Genomic DNA, 16,694 nt, shown 5'->3' on the forward strand with positions numbered 1-16,694 from the left:
GGCTGGTCCAGGGGTACAGATCTGGTTGGAGAGTAGGATGCAGGACCATGGGGTTCTGGGACCAGGGAGTCCCAGCAGGGGAAGGTCAGTGTTGGAACTGGCCACTCTAGGTTGGTTATTTGAAGAATGTGGGTTCCTGGGGCAGCAAAGAGAGCAAGAGGGACCCTGCCGGGGCATGGGGCTGGTTGGAGGGTGGACTGGTCATAGGAAAGCAGGCTGTGGTCTAGGGCAGCTCCGATGTGCCAGCCAGTCTGTGAGGCAGGAAGTGTCCTGGGTGACATGTTGCGGGGGGGCTTGGCACCCTGGGCATGGCTGAGGGAGAGGCTTGGGCAAGGTCAGACTGTGGGCCTGGTGTCCCCTCCTTGGAGCAGAAGGTGCCGGGAGGGACATCCCTACCCTAGATTCAACCCTAAAGGAGAAGCAGGCCCAGGGGCCCCCAGGGGGACCAGGGCCGGTGGTTTGGCCTCAGTGCCTCAGGGCTTTTGTGGTATTGGGGGTTGAACCCAGGGGATCTCTGCCACTGAGCTGTACCCCCAATCTTTTTTTTTAAATTTGAGATAGGTCTCACCAAGCTGCCCGGGCCCGTCTCAGGTCTGTAAGCCTCCAGCCGCAGCCTCTGGACTGCGGTGTGCGCCGGGCCCGGCAGCACCCTTGATCTTAGCCGGGCAGCACCGCATTCCGCCTGGGTCTGCCTTGGAGAACACAGGGAGGAGAAGCCTGAGCCGGGCAGCCGGCACCCGCCTGCTGTCAGCCCGCGCTAGTTGTAACTCTTCATGACCATGAAATATTAATTCAGAACCGGCCAGTCCTGGGCTCCCGCGAGGAGGCCTTGTTCCTGAGGTCATAACTCCTAGGGCCTGGCATGGGGCGAGCAGTGGTTGCTCAGCCAGGCCTGGGGCCACCTCGCATTGCCCATCCCAGGAGGTGATGGACGCGCAGGTGCCTTCTGGGTGCTTCAGCCTGGGCTGGAGCCCGGCTGCCCTCAGTGTGAGTGCTGGGCGTGGGTGTCCGCGTTTCCTCCCAAGGGCTGCTGTGGGCTGCCTCCTGTGGGCTGTGTGGATCGTCCTCATGCCCACCAGGGCCCACCTGCCCTCCCCAGCACTGGTGTCCTCAGGCCTCTCTCTGCTAACCGCCGGACAGAAGTGGGGGCTCCAAGCGGGTTCCCCTCGCGTGGCTTCTGTTAGGAGGCTGTGGGCCATCTCGGCATGCAGTTTGGCTCCGTTCATCTTATTTTATACTGATAAAATCAAATGGCAAATGTGGTAACACATGTAACGTAAAATCTGTCACTTTAATGATGGGTCCGCAGTTCAGTGGCCTCCGTCCCCAAACCTCTCCTCACTCCAAGTGGAAAACTCCACCCATTCACTCCCTCCTGCCCCTGCCCAGTCTGGCTCCCCAGGCCCTTTCTCTCTGTGGCAGGGACATCCATGAAGACTCCACAGTACTGTCCTTCTGTGCTGGACTTTTCCCCTGTGGAGTCCCCAGGGTCCCTCCCTGTCGTAGCAGGTTGGCTCACCTCGCTTCCGCCTGGGGCATCGTGTTCTGTGTGTTCCTGCTGGGAGGGAGGTGGGCTGGGCAGGGGTCCTGCGTGAAGGCCCAAGAGGTGGGTGTGCCGGGAAGGTGCAGCGGGCAGGGTGTTGTCCAAGGGAGGCCAGGTGGGGTGGAGATGGGGGGCGGGTCATGCACGTGGCAGTGCCAGGCCTGCGGGGAAGGTGGGCACTAAAGTCCTTAGAGCTGGGGGGGATCTGGGGTGGCCCCGCCCGCGAGGCACAGGGGCAGATGCCTTGGACAGTGGGAGACTGAAGAGGGTCCCCACAAGGTCCCAGGCTCCCTCCACACACAGCTGGAGAGCTCTGAGCAGGACCTCACAGCAGCTTCCCCTTCAAAGAATGGCTCCAGGAAACCAGAAGAAGGGAGACGCGGCCACCCCCGGCTGTGCCAGGAGCCCCAGTCCCCTGCCACGTCCAGGCTCCTGGCTGCAATCAGGCTTGCTCCTCTGACGTCTGAGAGGGGGGCAGCTGGTGGCCTTTCAGAGGGGTTCAGGCCCCAGCATTTCAGAGTAGCACCCTGGGGTCTTGTCACCCAGTTGGGGACCCTGACCTGCTGGTCATTTCCCACAAAACCTTTCTCAGTGCCCCTCATGCCCAGCCAAGCTGCTGCCCCTTCTGGACCAAGGCTGCCAAAGTCCACAGGGCTGGGCAGCACCCAAGGCGCAGGCCTTCCTGGTCCCAGGTGCCAGGGATACCCACCGAGGGACGTGGACTGGCATGCTCGTGTGCTGCCGGTCGGCCACGGGGCACACTGCTGGCTTTGGCAGAGGCTGCTGGGAAAGGTAGGTTGGGTGCCCCGCCTGCTCCCCGGGTGGAGCTGCCCCACACCAGCCTACCCTCTGCTCTGTGCCTGGCACGTGGCCACCCCACGCCCTTCGAGGCACGTTGCTTGGCAGGGCAAGTGGGCAGGGGTTTGGGGCGCCTCCCAGCTTCCTTCTCGCCCCTCAGTCACTTGAGCCTGGCCCTGCCCGGCTGGCGTGCTCAGAACAGGGTGGCGTCACAACCTGGTGTGCTCAGCTGCCCTGAAAACATGGCTTCAGCCGTGGCCCTGCGGAAGCCAGGGGGGCCGCACCTCCCGTCTTCCTGCCGTCGGCCTTGCGGCTGGAGCGACGGTGCTCGTGCACAGGCTGTCGGCAGGGCCGGGGTTGCCGTTCCACACTCTGGGCGGCTCCTTTCTGGGGCTGTCACCCCCATTTGAAAGATAAGAAAGCTGGTGGTTGTCACAGCAGAGCCTGGCTGTCCTGGGCTCAGTGGGGCCTGGGGGCTGGGGGCTCTGATGCTCCCCTCCTGGGCCTGGTAGACCCTCTGACCACGCCCTCCTCTTCCTCTGAGGCCTGTCACCTGTCTCCTAGTCACAGGTGGGCACTGATTCGGGGACTGGGACGTTTTCTGGGGGAACAGTCACTTCAAGCGTGATTTGTTCTCCTTCCTTCCTGGGGAGCCCCCAGTCGTAAGGCAGGGGCTAGACTCGGGGACACGGATGTACATCCTGGCTTTGGCCCTGATTACCACTGACTGTCCTCACCTCCTTCCTCTCCCCTGGATGGGCAGGGCATGTGGGCCACTGGGCTTGAGCAGGTTGGCCCGTGGCTCTGCCTCCCGCTGCCTCTCCAGGCTTGGTATCCTTGCTGTGGACAGGGGTCCCATGGGGTGCAGGCCCAGGCCACGGCTTCTTGGGACTCCAGCCTTGCCTTGTCACAAAAGGAAGGACCCTTCTTTCTCTGCGTTGCTGGAGCAAACGCCGGGGGAGCCATCCCCTTGGTGGGTGGGCTGTTTCCTGTCCTGAGTGCATCGCTGCACGGGGTCCTTGGTTCTCCATCTGGTGCTCTGTGCTGGATCGTTCACAACCACTCCCCGGTATCTACAAGTCTTCCGGGAAGGGCCCTCTGTGCCTCTGCCCGTTCCTGGGACAGCCGCGGCACGGCTTGCCTAGGTCACCTGCTGCGGGGCCTCCAGACAATGGGGAGCATCGAACAGACCTTCCAGGCCCCGCGTGGCACGCACTCCTTCTGGGTGCCCGCACTCCTGTGGCGTGCAGGTTTCTTCAACAGAAAGAGCAAGTGAAACATTGAAAACGTGGGCGGCCAGGGGAGGGGCAGTCAGAGCAGAAGGCCGCGGGGCGGGAGCTGGGCAGGCTGGGGCTGGCCGCAGAGCCTGGCTTGCTGGATCGCATTTCAGTTCAACATTTATCACCACCTTGTCCTTGAGACAGGCCTCGCCGTGCCCTACTAGGGGCAGGGTGGTGAAGTGTGACTCCAAGAGAAGGGGGGGACCTTCCAGGAGGTGCATAGATGTTCAGGGAAAGGGAGATGGGGACCAGCCAGAGTCAGGTCAGGTGGCCTGGAGTTGCCCAGGGTGCCTTGGGATGAGCAGGTCGCATGTGGCCCAGCGTTTGTTTTGGGGATTAAAAAGGGCGTTTTTTGTTTGTTTGGGTTTTTTGGTAATAAAAAATGTCTCAGACGCCCAGCGCACTTGAACCAAGGGGAGTGTGTGTGAACCCCACGTGCCCTTCATGCACAGTGGTCCTGGTCTCCTGGTCACTGCCTGCCCTCACCCTCTGGATGATTCTGGATTGAATGCCAGGCATTTGGTCCTCTGCCCGTCTCTGTGGCGTGGTGAGCTGGTCTAAACACTGAGGGCCGAGCACAGCCATGGCAGCATCCTCGCCTGGGACAGTGGGCGCTGCACTTGGCTGCTGCCCACCTGGGTCTCCATGCCTGGTCCAGGCTTTGCGATTTGTCTGGGGCTAGCTGTGTGGAGCACCTGGGGATGGGCGTCCCAGGGTTCTGAGTGGACACCTGGCTGACCTCACCCCTGCCTTGTGAGTCCCGCGGCTCCGCCCGGGACAGACCGAGGTGAGCCACACAGTCGTGGGGCGCAGGGCTTTCCCTGTCCCTGAGAGCGTCTGTCCTGTGGACAGTGTTTCGGGGTGTGCCCCCTCTTCCTGCCTGTGGCCTCCCAGCAGGTGACAGATGTGTGCAGGGTGGACCTGCTCTCCTGGCCACGCTCTTCCAGCACATGCTGTGTTAACCATTGCCCAGCCCTGGAGGAGGTCTGGGGACCAGGAGGGGAAGGCAGCTCGGCTGTCCTTGGCCAGGCACTCGGGTCAGCAGCAGGATGCATCTGTGGAGTGACAGTGTGAGTGCCCGTGTGGACAGGCCTGGCTAGTGGGTGGGCCTCTTGTTTTCCCTGGGAAAGGCACAGGGTGCAGAGCAGCTGCTGGCTCTGGGCTCGTGGCCGTGGGCAGCGGTGGCCGTGGCTGCAGCCTGCCCCCGGCTGCCGGGACAGGACAGTGGTCACATCAGTCCTCACGGAGCTGGCAGGGTGAGGCCCTGGTGTGGACTTTGCTCTCCCTTGTCCCCCACAGGCCTGATCCTGCCTGAGAGCCCTTCTCTCCAGCTTGCTCTGCATGGTATGGACATGGCCTGGGCCCAGCGCCCACTGTGAGGGCAACGCTGGACACTGGGCACTTGGCTTAGATTCTGGTGTCTTGTCTTAAGGTTGAGCTCCTGTGAGCTCCGGGGTGTCCGCGTGGTGGGATGCTGAGGCGTGCTGGTGAGCACCTTATGGTGCAGGGCCCGTCTCCTGGCCTCATGGACTGGGCGCTGTGGGGCCCTAGGGGCCACCGTGCCACCTTGTGCCCAGGAAGCTGCGCTCACGTCCCTCGCAGAGCTGCCGCTGCTCTCCCGAGGCCTTGGGCCCACGGAGTGGACTGGCGGGGCGAGGGCTTCTGTCCAGGGCCTCTGAGCTCTGCCTGTCTCTCTTCCAGGCTGGTCCGGGGACCCTCATCATGGCCTCAGGGGCCCAGGACTGCAACCGGACAGAGTCTGACCGGCTGAACGAGATCAAGGGCCACCTGGAGATCGCCTTATTGGAAAAGCACTTCCTCCGTGAGTACCAGGCGTCCCGGGAGGGCACAGGCCGCTCTGGGCTGGGCCGAGCTGGGGCATGGTCCTGCGGCTGCGGGCCAGGCGCTCTGCCGTGGACATGGGACTGGGCCAGGCACGGCCCACATGGCTTTTGGGGCCTGGAAGTCCCCGCACGGCCCTTTGCCTCTGAGCCTGCGTCTTTGCCGGCTGCTTCTCTGGGCCTGGTCCTCATCACCTTTGCTCAGTGTGAGGGGTAAGAGAGGATCCTGTGGGGAAGGACCAGAATGTTTCATGAGGACCTGGACCCTTCCAGTCAGTCTGGCACGGGCGTCTCCCACCACTCAGAGCTTGTCTGGTATTTTGTAGGAATCGGGTTTTGTGTTCTGGGGCTGGGGTTGTGGCTCAGTGAGAGGCACTGGGTTCCGTCCTCAGCACCACTTAAAAAATAGATGAATAAAATAGAGGTATCATGTTCATCTGTAACAAAAAAAAAATACTTCTTTAAAAAAAGGTTTGTGTTCCGTTAGTCACGGGTCAGGGAGGGGGTGCAGTGGGTTCCCGGTCCTTGGCCTCCCGCACAGCCCCGACTTGCTGGGGCCTGGCCTCTGAGACTAGAGGTTGTTCTGGAGGGGCCTGGGGGGCCTGGCAGGGAAGAGTCCCTGGCGGCTCACTTTGGATCCTCTCTCCTCTCCTCCGTGTCCTCTGGGTGTTACGGGGAGGGCAGGAGGCAGGGAGAGCTCGAGTTGCCCTCCTGCTGGGTGGAGTCCCTGACCAGGAAGGGCCTCGAGCAGACAGACCAGCCCTGAGCCCACGCAGGAGCCCATGCCCGTGACCCTGCCGTGGGGCAAGTTCACAGCTGGTACGACGGCTGATGCGCTGCTCTTGGGAGGAAGGTGAAGGAAGGGGCAGCTTCAGCCCTGCGCACCCAGAGCTGGGCACTGTGACCTGCGCAGAGCAAGGCCCAGGGGAGGCCCACTTCGGCCAGCTGCCCTGGGCAAAGGGCAGGGCTGAGGGCTGACAGGCAGGCCCCTCCCTTCTGGGGGTCCTGCACGTCTAGGGCTCCTCAAGGCTCTGGCTGGCAGCTGGTGCCTGACTGGTCTCTGTCCCTCTGTCCTGTGCTGACTGGCTGCAGGCTGCTCGCGGGGTCTCTGTCTCTGATTTCTCTCCTCTTCCCGGCCCAGGGCCTGTGCTGGGAGCCCTCCGTGGATTCAGTAGGATGCAGACATACGAAGCCTGATGTCCCAGGGGACCAGGTTCTTTCACTTGTGATATTGCCTTGGCTCCCCTCCAGTGGGCCATGTGGTGCTGGGCGTCACGCTCCCGCTGTGAGGCTAGATGACCAGGGTGCCCTGTCCTGTGGCTTCCACCTGCCTCTCCTGCAGGCTGGGGCCTGGCTCAGGGGAATCTGCACACTCACCTGGTGGTCAGGGACCAGTGTCGCACACGGCTCTGTGGGTTCACCTGGCTGGAGAGCAGTAGGGAGGTGTGTGTGTGTGTACGTACGTGCGTGGCAGCGGTAGTGTAGGTGTGCAGGTGGTTGACCATGGCAGTAGTATCTGTGCGTGAATATCCAGCAGTGGTCAGCGTGTGTGGTGGCTGGGCCTATGTGTGCTCGTGTGTGCGCGTGCACAGTGATAGCGCGTGTCTGCCCTGGCCCCCAGGGACAGAGTGTGAGTGGTTCTGGTGGCTCTGTGGCTGCGCTATGGAGTGACTTGGTTTTCCTGAGTCTGAGGTTGCCTTTGAGCCCACCTGGGTGGAGAGAGCTGTGGGTAGTAAGCCCTCCTGGTTGCAGTCCTGGGGACCTGCCACCTGTGGCCTTGGCCAGCTCTGCTGGGTTTGCACGGGCATGTGGAGCTCATCCTGTGCTGGCTGGAGACCTCAGCTGGGGTCAGGTCAGCAGCTGCAGGAGGCTGCCTCTTCCCGGCTGAGCCTTATGACATTGCCTTTTTGTGGGCCAGAGCTGTCCAATGTTGGCAGTTTCATGGGGCTGGGTGAACGTGCAGAGTGCATGGCCCCCAGCAAAGGCGACGGGCTGTGGAGCATCCACAGGGGCCTGGTGGGGCAGAGAGGTGTCCAGGAGAAGCGGTCCTGGGAGGGTCCACAGGACACTGTGCACTCACATTCACTTCAAGGCAGGTCATGATGAAGTTGGAGAATGGAACAGCCAGACCCATGGGCGTGCTTCTTTGGGGCTGTCCAGATCTGTGACACAGATTGGGGCTGTGAGGAAAAGTGCAAACAAGGCTGCCTACTACCAGACGTCGTTGCTGCCTCCGGCACTCAGGTTCTGGCCTCAGTGCTGCCTAAGAGGCCAATTGTTGGACTCCTAGGTGGCTCTCACAGTGGCAGTCAGAGTTCCACCTGAGCTGTGGGCTGGCTCCATTACGAGAGGTTTTGATTGTGCACCAGAACTGAACAGATCACTTCCCGTGCTCTCTTGTCCACGTCCACCATCACCTCCCGGGGAGCTGATTCCCGCCCTCCTGGCGTCCTCCACCACCTGTCACCAGTAGGTGGCCCAGAGTGCTCCAGACAGAGGCCCTGAGTCCAGGCTGTGACAGAACGAGCTGCTCCTTGAGTTCTGCAGATGTCCGGGGTCTTGGTAATTTTCTGGCCCCTGCGCCGGCTGCACGGGCCCCTTCCCGCTCCACTCATGAGCCGACCGATTCTGAGCTTTATAACCTTCATTTGTAAAATGAATCGCCCCCTTCATTTTCCAGATTTGAAAGAATGAGCTGCATCTTCCCCTGAGACCAGCAGGTGGAGGGCTCATCCTCAGGTCGCGGCTCTGTTGGGCCCAGGCAGCTCTGCCTGCCTGTGGGAGCCTGGTCAGTGCTGGTGGGTCTTCCTGGTGTGGCAGGAGAAGTGCCCGCCAGTCCTGGAACTGACCCGTTTGCCTCATCAGATTCTCATCGGGTCTTTCTGCTAGAAATCCTGGTTCTCAGAAGGCGACACCGCATGCTGGCTGGTTTTGTCGCTCGACAACATCCACACCCTTCAGAATCCAAGCCAGCGCTGCCCGCCGGCGTAGGACTGCCCACCAGCTGGTATCCAGTCCTAGTCCTTGTGCTCCCAGGGGCTGCTCCCCTGGAGGGGTGCAAACCACTCCGTTTGAAGTCACTCACCCTGGCCGAGGGACCAAGTCAGCGCAGCCTGGCTCCCTTAGATTGTTACACTTTAGAGTTTTAGAGGTTGCCTTCGTTTTCTTTTAATTCTGACATGATTTCAGGTTTACAGGAAAGTTACAGAAAGAATACAAATGATTCCCTTGTGCTTTTCATCCAGTTGTTCATCCAAGATTCACGTTTTACACATCTATCTATCTCATTTACCTGCCCACCCACCCCACACCCATCTATCCCTCGGTCTGTGTGTGTGCCTGTGTCCATCCATCCACCATCCACTCGAGAACCGTCATCCCTCCGTCTTCCATCTATTCCTTCACTACACATCCACCCACCCACCCACCCACCCACCCATCCATCCCCATCCATCCACCTGCCCATCCCCCATCCATCCATTCACCCATGCATCCCTCCCTCCCGGCATCCCTCCACCCACTTGCCCACCCATCCATCATCTGTTGGTTCCTCCACCACTTGCCATACATCCTTTCCCCACCCACCATCTAGCAGTTCTCCTGTGTATTTTCTTTCTGTGACCTGCTTGATGGTCAGTTGCAGACGTGATGGTCAGTCTCCACCTAACCGCAGTCATCAAGGTCAGTGAGCAGTGAGGATCAGGCTGCTGGAGGGAGACTCACTGCCCTCCAGGGACGAGCTCCGTGTGGGCTCTGTGCGTTTCTGCTGCCTCTTTGGACTCCTTCTCCTGGACAGTGGTCAGCCTGTGTCTGTTCCCTGACTTGGTGTTTTCAAGGAGTGCTGGTTACTTACTTGTAGAATGTCCTCAGTTTGTGCTTGTGTGCTGTTGCCTTGTGGGGAGACAGACGCAGGCTGGGCCATCTCATCCAGAGTGTCCCCGAGCCACGTGTGGCCCCTGAGGCCGTCTCCTTCCATCTCATGTGTGTCAAGAGCTTTTTCAAAAATGAAGCTCTTACAGCTGCTGAAACAGTCTGCTGTGGTGTCACCTGTGGTCCCAGCTACTCGGGAGGCTGAGGCAGGAGGACCACTGGAGCCCAGGAGTTCAAGGCCAGCTGGGCAGCATAGTGAGAGCCCATCTCAAAAAGGACTGAATTAATTTCAAATTGTTTACATGGATCCCAAGTCGGGGTGTGTTCAGAGAGCTAGAGTTCCTCTGCCTGCTCCCTCACCTACACCGCCCCTCCCCTGTGGATAGCCAGTGGTCTCTCTATTTATGCCACTGACCCAGGGGCACTCTACCCGAGCTGCACTCCCAGCCCTTGTTACCTTTAATTTTAGGGCAGAGTTTTGCTAAGTCACTGAGGGCCTGTTGAAGTGCAGAGGCTGATCTTGAACTCAGGACCCCGTCTTGCCCCTCAAGCCCCCAGGCCCCGCACCTTCCGCTGAATCTCTTTCCTTTCTCCTGTTCTTTTAGCATCATATAGAACGCAGAGCTGGGTCCCCACGAGGCTGCACATGCGTGGACTTCCCTTTCCTCCGCCGGCCTCCCCCCCCCTTTCCCCCTCTCCCGGCCCCCTCTCCCCCTCCTTGTATCCGCTTTGATGGGTCCTTCCACTAGTTCCTGAAGGTGGGGCTCCCTGTGGGGTCGCATGTGTCGTGCACCGTGATCCTGGAGGTCCACTCCCCTCCCCTCCCCTGCTGCTCCACCGCTGCCCCTCTGCCCCCTGGTCTCCCTTCCGCCCGGTCTTCCCCACTCCTCCCTCCCTCCCCTGTTTGCTCCAGTCCCCGTATGAGGGGACACCTGACCCTTGACTTCCTGGGTCTGGCTCACCGCACCTGCCATCTCCAGCGAGTGCCGTGATCTCCCTCTTCTTGTGGCCGAGTAAAGCTCCATTTGTCTTTATACCACACTTTCTCCATCCCTTCGCCTGTTGACAGGTGGCCCCACGACCTGGCTGTGTAAACTTGCTGCTGTGACACTGGGGTGGCCCTGTCACTATGGTAGGCTGACTTTAGCTCTTTTGGATGAATCCCAAGGAGTGGGCTGGCTGGGTCATGGGTGGATCCATTCCTAGTTTGGGGGAGTCTCCCCCCTGCTTTCCAGCGTGGCACTAAAGGCAGTCCCACGGACAGGAGACGAGCACCCCTTTCCCCCACGTCCTCGCCGGCATTTATCATGTATGTTCTTGAGAATCGCTGTGGTGACTGGAGTGAGCCGAGAGTCTAGCCAGTTCTGGGTGCGTTTCCCTGATTGCTGGAGAGGGTGCTTTCCAGGTATTGTTGTTTCTTGAGAAGTACCTGCCGGTTCTTTGCCTGTTTACTGATTAGGTTATTTGTTTAGCGATTTCTTCCAATGACTTTGTAAATGGAAGCCAGGTGATATCTGATCTTATCCCTTAGGCAAACATCGGCACACCCACACCTACACCTAGAGGCGGTTCCTGGTGTGGTCAGCCCGCCTGTTCCCCAACCGTGGCCTGTCCCGCGGTCTGCGGCCTTGGGCTGCTGCAGTGCTCGCAGGTGGTTCTTACCAGGTTCTGCACCCTGATGACACAGGTGGCACTCATCTCCCTGCCCTGAGCATGGTGCCTGGGTTGGGAGCAGTGCGGGGGGTGGGGGGCACAGGTCGGCTGCAGGAAGGTCATCACAGTGGAGCCTGCAGGGTCTGGCTTCCAGCTCCATCCCCAGGAGCAGGCCGTGTGTGACCTTGGGGTCCACCAAGATGTCCTGGCTGCTTGGCTGTCCCTGCCCCTCAGTGCGGCATTGGGACTCTGGCTTCTGGTTCTTGTCTCTGCCACTTGTCAGCAGACAGTTGAACACAGTCACCTGAGAGGACTGCAGTGCCCCTGTCCGTAAGCTCCACGTGGTCATTCAATTATCTGCGGCACTTTCTCTCCCTTCACGGAGGAGAGGAAAGGGCCGATTGCACGTGGCCTTCTTGGGTGGTTAAATATTGAAGAGGACAAGTGTTCCTGGTAGACCGGGCCCAGGCTGAAGAGGCGAGGGCGAGCTGCGTTTAGCCCAGGCCTGGGTGTGTTAAGGAAGTCCATAAATAAACCAAAAGCATCATTCATTTCCAGTCATCCCGAAGCTCACCCCAGCTGCTGGTTGCTTTTTGAGCCTGTACATGAGTGTGCGTCTGTTGACCTCCTGCTGGCACGGGCTCTGGAGAGGGAGGCTGTCCGTCTCACAGGTGCACACGCAGCCCTACTCAGGAGCAGTGTGGTGTGGCATGGCATGGAGCTCCCCTTGCTGGACTGTTCTGCTGAGGACCCCGGGGATCCAGGTTTTTTCCTCCTATTGACGTGAGGGCCTGCAGGGACCTCCCTGGGTGGCCTGGCAGAGGCTCCTCTAGGGAGCCCGTCTCTGGGCCCTTGGCACCCACACAGTGGGTGGATCCTGACTTGGAAAGAGGTGCTTTTGCTCCTGAGCCCCCATGCTGCTCTGAGGAGGCTTCCCCCTGCTCTGAGGGTCAGAGTGGCCGCCCCCACCCTGCAGCCTGAGGAGGACTCCTCCAGGAACCTGGGAGCAGGTGGGTGGCCACAGACATGAAGGGCCGTCCTTTGGATGCACAGAGTCAGAGAGGGCCCCTGCGGGGTGGGCGAGTTTCGGCATGGCCAGCCTGGGTGGTTGGAGGTGAGGAAGACCTCACCATTGCCGTTCTGAAGACAGAAGGGTCTTGGGAGCCAGCAGCCCTGAGGCCTGATGGAGCTGGGCTTGTCCAGCTGCACCTGGACCCACCCATCCCCCCAGCCTGCAGATGTCTTGCAGAGGTTTGGTCTCTGTCATCTCTTCCTCCTGCCGATTCAGTGGTGTTGAGCTGAAGAGGTGAACCTCCGGGGACAGAGGCTTGGCAAGTCTGGCTCTGTCCCCAGGGAGACACGCAGAGGGCCAGGTGGGACCAGGCTGGATGCACAGATGACTGACAACTGAGAACGGGACTGGACATCAGATCCTGCAGAATTGTGTAGGAGGAAGATGGAATTGGCCCCAAGAAAATTAAAAGCTTGCTCCACTGGGGCCAGGGCTCCCTATTTCGGGGGCTGGGGCGCGGCTCAGTGCGAGGCCCTTGCCTGTCATTTGTGAGCCCTGGTTCCTCCCCCAGCACCCCGTGAGAAGAACCTCCACCCTCCCAGCTCCTTCTCCTGACCGTGAGCTCTGCTCCGGTTCTTCTTTGTGGATGATCAGCCCTGAGATTCCTGGTGGCCCTGGTCAGGAGGTGCTCAGAGCCAGTGACCCCATGCCAGAGCTTCCACGGTCCTGCCCCACAGCCTGCGGCCTGGTCCTCCTGCTCCGGCCTCCCTGCTGTGCTCCCCTGCTGCGCCGAGGGGCCGAGCCAGGAGCTGCCCTGTCCGCGCTCTCCTGCTGGCTTATGCTGGTGGGGTCAGCAGTGGACAGGTGCTTTTGATGACAGAATTGAATTCCATGGGGAGAGTTGAATGGTGAGCCCCCGCCCATCTCTGGGACTTCTCTGAGTGATCGTCAGGTCCCACGGAGCTCATCATGAGCTCCCAGCTGTGAGGGGCTGGGGACGGGTGCTTGCTTCCAGATGGCACCGCAGAGGTGTGGGCAGGGGCCAGGAAGTTGCCTGGGTCCGTGGCCTTCTGTCCTCTGCTGTCTCCCTGGGGTCCCTTGTTGAAACTGTCGTCTGCACAGAGGAGGCCACGCTGACAGAGAGGGTGTCCATGGGGAGTGCCAGGGTGGCCCGGCATGTCCAGTGTTCCAGCTGGGGGGGCACCCTTGTTCATCCCCACTCGTCTCCTCCATGGACTGGACTCACGGGCAGTGTGGATACCCTACCTGTGAGTTCTGCCAGCTTGGGCACAGAGCCTGGCCGCCTGCTGCTTGGTGCACATCTGGGTGTGTGTGTGTGCATGTGCAGGGGTGGAGGATGGGCAGGGGGTCACTGGATCGATGGCTGGCTGGACGGATCAGTGAGCATGTGAGCCAGGGGTGGGTTGGGAGTGCGAATGGTTGGATGGATGAATCAATGAGAGGAGGGTGGGCAGAGGGTGGAAGGACTGTTCCCTCCACGGGGCATACCCCCCCCTGCACACCTTCATGGCCCCACTGGGGCCTCCCAGGGCCCGACTCCTCCCTCTGCTCCCATGCTGTCCCAGGCACATGTGTCCTCTGTGTCCCTTTGCTCCCTGCTGGCCCATCCACTCGGAGCCTGGTGCCTGACCTCACTAATGGAGCCAGGGTGTCCCTGCCTGTCCCCGCCCACACTGAGCAGTGGGTGGCTGTTCAGCAAAGAGCCTGTTGCTTTGGGACAGGACCAGCCCAAAGGGCTCAGCTAGGGACCGAGTGCCTGGCCAGAGGGGAGCCGGGCGGGAGGAGCACCTGCTCAGTGCTGGGCCCAGCCCGGCATCCGGCCCCGGTGTTAGATGCCCTGCGCCATCTCGCGCTGAAAGGCCATTATCGATTCCTGGTAATCCGTCCTTGTGGGTGAAAGCACCGGCCCGGATCCCATTTCTTGTTCTTTACATGGCAAGGTCTCGGTGCACTACGGTCCCCGCAACCCCACGATGGTTTCCTACGGTGCAGCGCTCACTGGGGGCATGCGAGCGGCAGCCCGGAGGGCAGGGAGTGCACGCCAGGACCAGGCGCTGCCTGGTGGCGTCTGTGCAGCATCCACGGCTTATTCGTGCTTCTGCTGAGTTGACCGGGGACAAGGGGCCATGTGAGGGAACGTGGGCAGAGCAGGGAGGTAGTTCCAGGGTGAACCTTTTCCTTCAGGCAGAGTGGATCACCGGGCCACCGGCGGAGGGGAGCTGCCTCTTCCCAGGGCTGAAGGTGGAGGTGTGCGCTCAGCTCAGGAGTCCCCTTGTACCTGTGGGGGGGGGCCTGGCTTTGTCTTCTAGAAAGGTCCATGATGGTGCTGGGAGGAGTATGGGGCCGGAGAGTCAGTGAGTCCGGGAGGCGCAGGGCCCAGCCGGCTGTGGGGTGCGCAGCGCCATCTGGCCGGGAGCAGCCTCCTGTTTCTGGGGGTTTGCGCTCCGGGCTGGGTGGGAAGGAGTTTATTTAAGGGTTATCACTTGATTTTTATTTCTGGCTGAGGCTGGCCGTGGAGTGGTGTGCCGGGAGGACTCCTGCTTCAGAGTTCTACTTTTGCAGGTTTAAAAATAGCCTCGAAGCTGCTTTCCTTCCTCCCACCAGCTTCCCTGTGGGCTGGGTGTCGCTGAGCCCAGGGTGGTGGGTAGAGCCGCCATTGCGCTGCCCGGGCCCGTGGTGGGCATGGGCCAAGGCGTCTCCTCTGCCTCCCCTAAGATCAGAATATGGTGGGGAGGGTGCTCCAGAGTGCCAGTCAGCGGGTCACCTGCCCTTCTCCCTCCAGACCCTGGGGTGAGGCCTGAAGCGTGGGCCGGGTGGCAGCCTGGCCGCCAGCTGCCCGGGGCTTCCTGTAGCCTCCAGCGAGTGAGCTTGGTGTGCAGAGTGTTGCTGGGCATCTCTCTCGACTTCAGGGTCTCTGAGCCTCATTTGCTCCACCCTTTGGAGGCAGGAGCCTGTGTGCAGGGCTGGGACGTCCCCCTTCTCAGTGTCCCTCAGAGGTGCCACCAGAACTTGATTGGCTTGTCGACTGCTGCAAGGCCTGTGGACACAAGAGTGCCTCGGGGCCCAGACCGCCCTTGGCCTCCTTCCCTCCTCCTCTCACCAGTCACTCTGTGTCCCCTGACTGTGCTCCTTGTACCCTTGGGGACCGTCCCGGTTTCCCTCTGGGGCCATGCACCTGGGTGATCTTGCCTTCCTGGAGAGTGGATTGGTTTGCTGGGTGGGTGTCGGTGCAGCCCAACTTGAGCTGTGCCTAATCTCTTCTTTTTGGGGCACATCCTTGGGCGTTGGGGGTTCTGGCTGCCCTGGCCTCCTGCAGGCTCCCTGACTGTCCTTAGCTGTCTGTAACCAGGTCACCTGAGTGCGCGGAGCCCAAGGCCAGCACCAGGCCCTGGGAGAGGAGCAGGCCCCTGGGCTGGGAGCTGCCCCGCGTGATCTACGGCCTGTGATATAACAGCATCCGCAGCCCAAAGTGCTGGGTGGCGGCCTTGGCCGTGGTCCCTACCTGTGGCTTAGCTGCTGGCCAGCGTGGGCAGTGCCCACCTCTGCAGCTTCCTGGCGTAGCGTGGCCTGTGTGGGGAGTAGGGTCAGGCAGCTGGAGCCTGGACTCTGAGCTCCCGTATGTCTCTGCTCCATGGTCTTTGAGTACACTGCAAGGTCACACACGGCCCACCTGCAAGCGTCCCCTTGGTGACATTCTGCCCCCGCTGATCCAGAGAGGTTACCATGAGCGTTTCTCTCCAGGGCCACGGGTGCGGTCCTGGTGAGTCCTGCTTCAGGTGCGTCTGGGGCACAGCTGGCAGTGGGGAGAAAGGGACAGCTGGGGTCTGTGCACCCCAGGAGGGACAGTCAGCCTGGTAAAGGAGGCTTCTTGCTTTGTAACCCCCAGAATGCCAGGGGCTGCAGGACAGAAGGTCCACTGTGGACCGGGGGAGCCGAGAGGGCTGCCCCATCCCCGGCTACCAGGGACTTTCCACCCTGCATTGTGTCTCGAGAGAGTGGAGCAGAGAGCGACCTGTGAGTGTCTGCATGCTGCTGCCCGAAACATGAATGGGACCTCCCCAGCAGAGGGGCGTGCTGATGTGATGACGATGCTGGTCTGAGATGGGAGATGACCCAGGATTGTCCACCAGAGACGACCTGGGTCAGTCGTCCCAGGGGTCCTCAAACGGAGGCGGGAGGGTTTGAGGAGGAGAGGTAGCCATGGGGTCAGAAGTCAGTGATGTCATTGCTGCTAGGGTCCTGAGCTGTAGGTGCCTCTAAAGTGGGCAACACCAGGAAAGGGGTCGTGCAGCGGAGCAACCCCACACTCGCCTCGAGCCCAGCCAGACCCCTTTTGGGCCTCTGGTCTCTGGAGCTGTAAGGGAAGAGCGGTGTTGTCTAAGCCACGAAGTCCGTGGCGATTTTATGTATGTATTTATTTATTTGTTCGTTCATTCTAATGAGGTATATATGGCAGCAGAATGCATTTTGATTCATTGTACGCAGTTGCTGCACAACTTCATTTCTCTGGTTGTACACCATGTAGCATCACACCATATGTGCAGTCACACATGTACCTAGGGTAATGATGTCCATCTCATTCCACCATCTTTCCTGTCCGCATGCCCCCTCCTTTCCCTCCCCTTTGCCCAGTCATAGTTCTCCATTTTCCCCATGCCCACCCCCCATTATGGATC

At 60.6% G+C, this 16,694-nt stretch overlaps 1 protein-coding gene across 1 annotated transcript in view; it reads left to right on the top strand.

Moving 5' to 3' along the window:
* Gramd4 (GRAM domain containing 4) overlaps positions 1-16,694 on the top strand; it is an 83,811-nt gene that overhangs the window by 37,439 nt on the left and 29,678 nt on the right. The window contains exon 3 of the mRNA XM_046429469.2: positions 5,323-5,443. Coding sequence (XP_046285425.1) covers positions 5,323-5,443 — 121 coding nt within the window. The remainder of the gene's footprint in view (positions 1-5,322; positions 5,444-16,694) is intronic.

This window comes from Marmota monax, unplaced genomic scaffold (genome assembly GCF_021218885.2).
Source record: "Marmota monax isolate L192 unplaced genomic scaffold, Marmota_monax_Labrador192_F-V1.1 WCK01_AAM20220418_F8-fsc00051, whole genome shotgun sequence".
NCBI lineage: Eukaryota > Metazoa > Chordata > Mammalia > Rodentia > Sciuridae > Marmota > Marmota monax.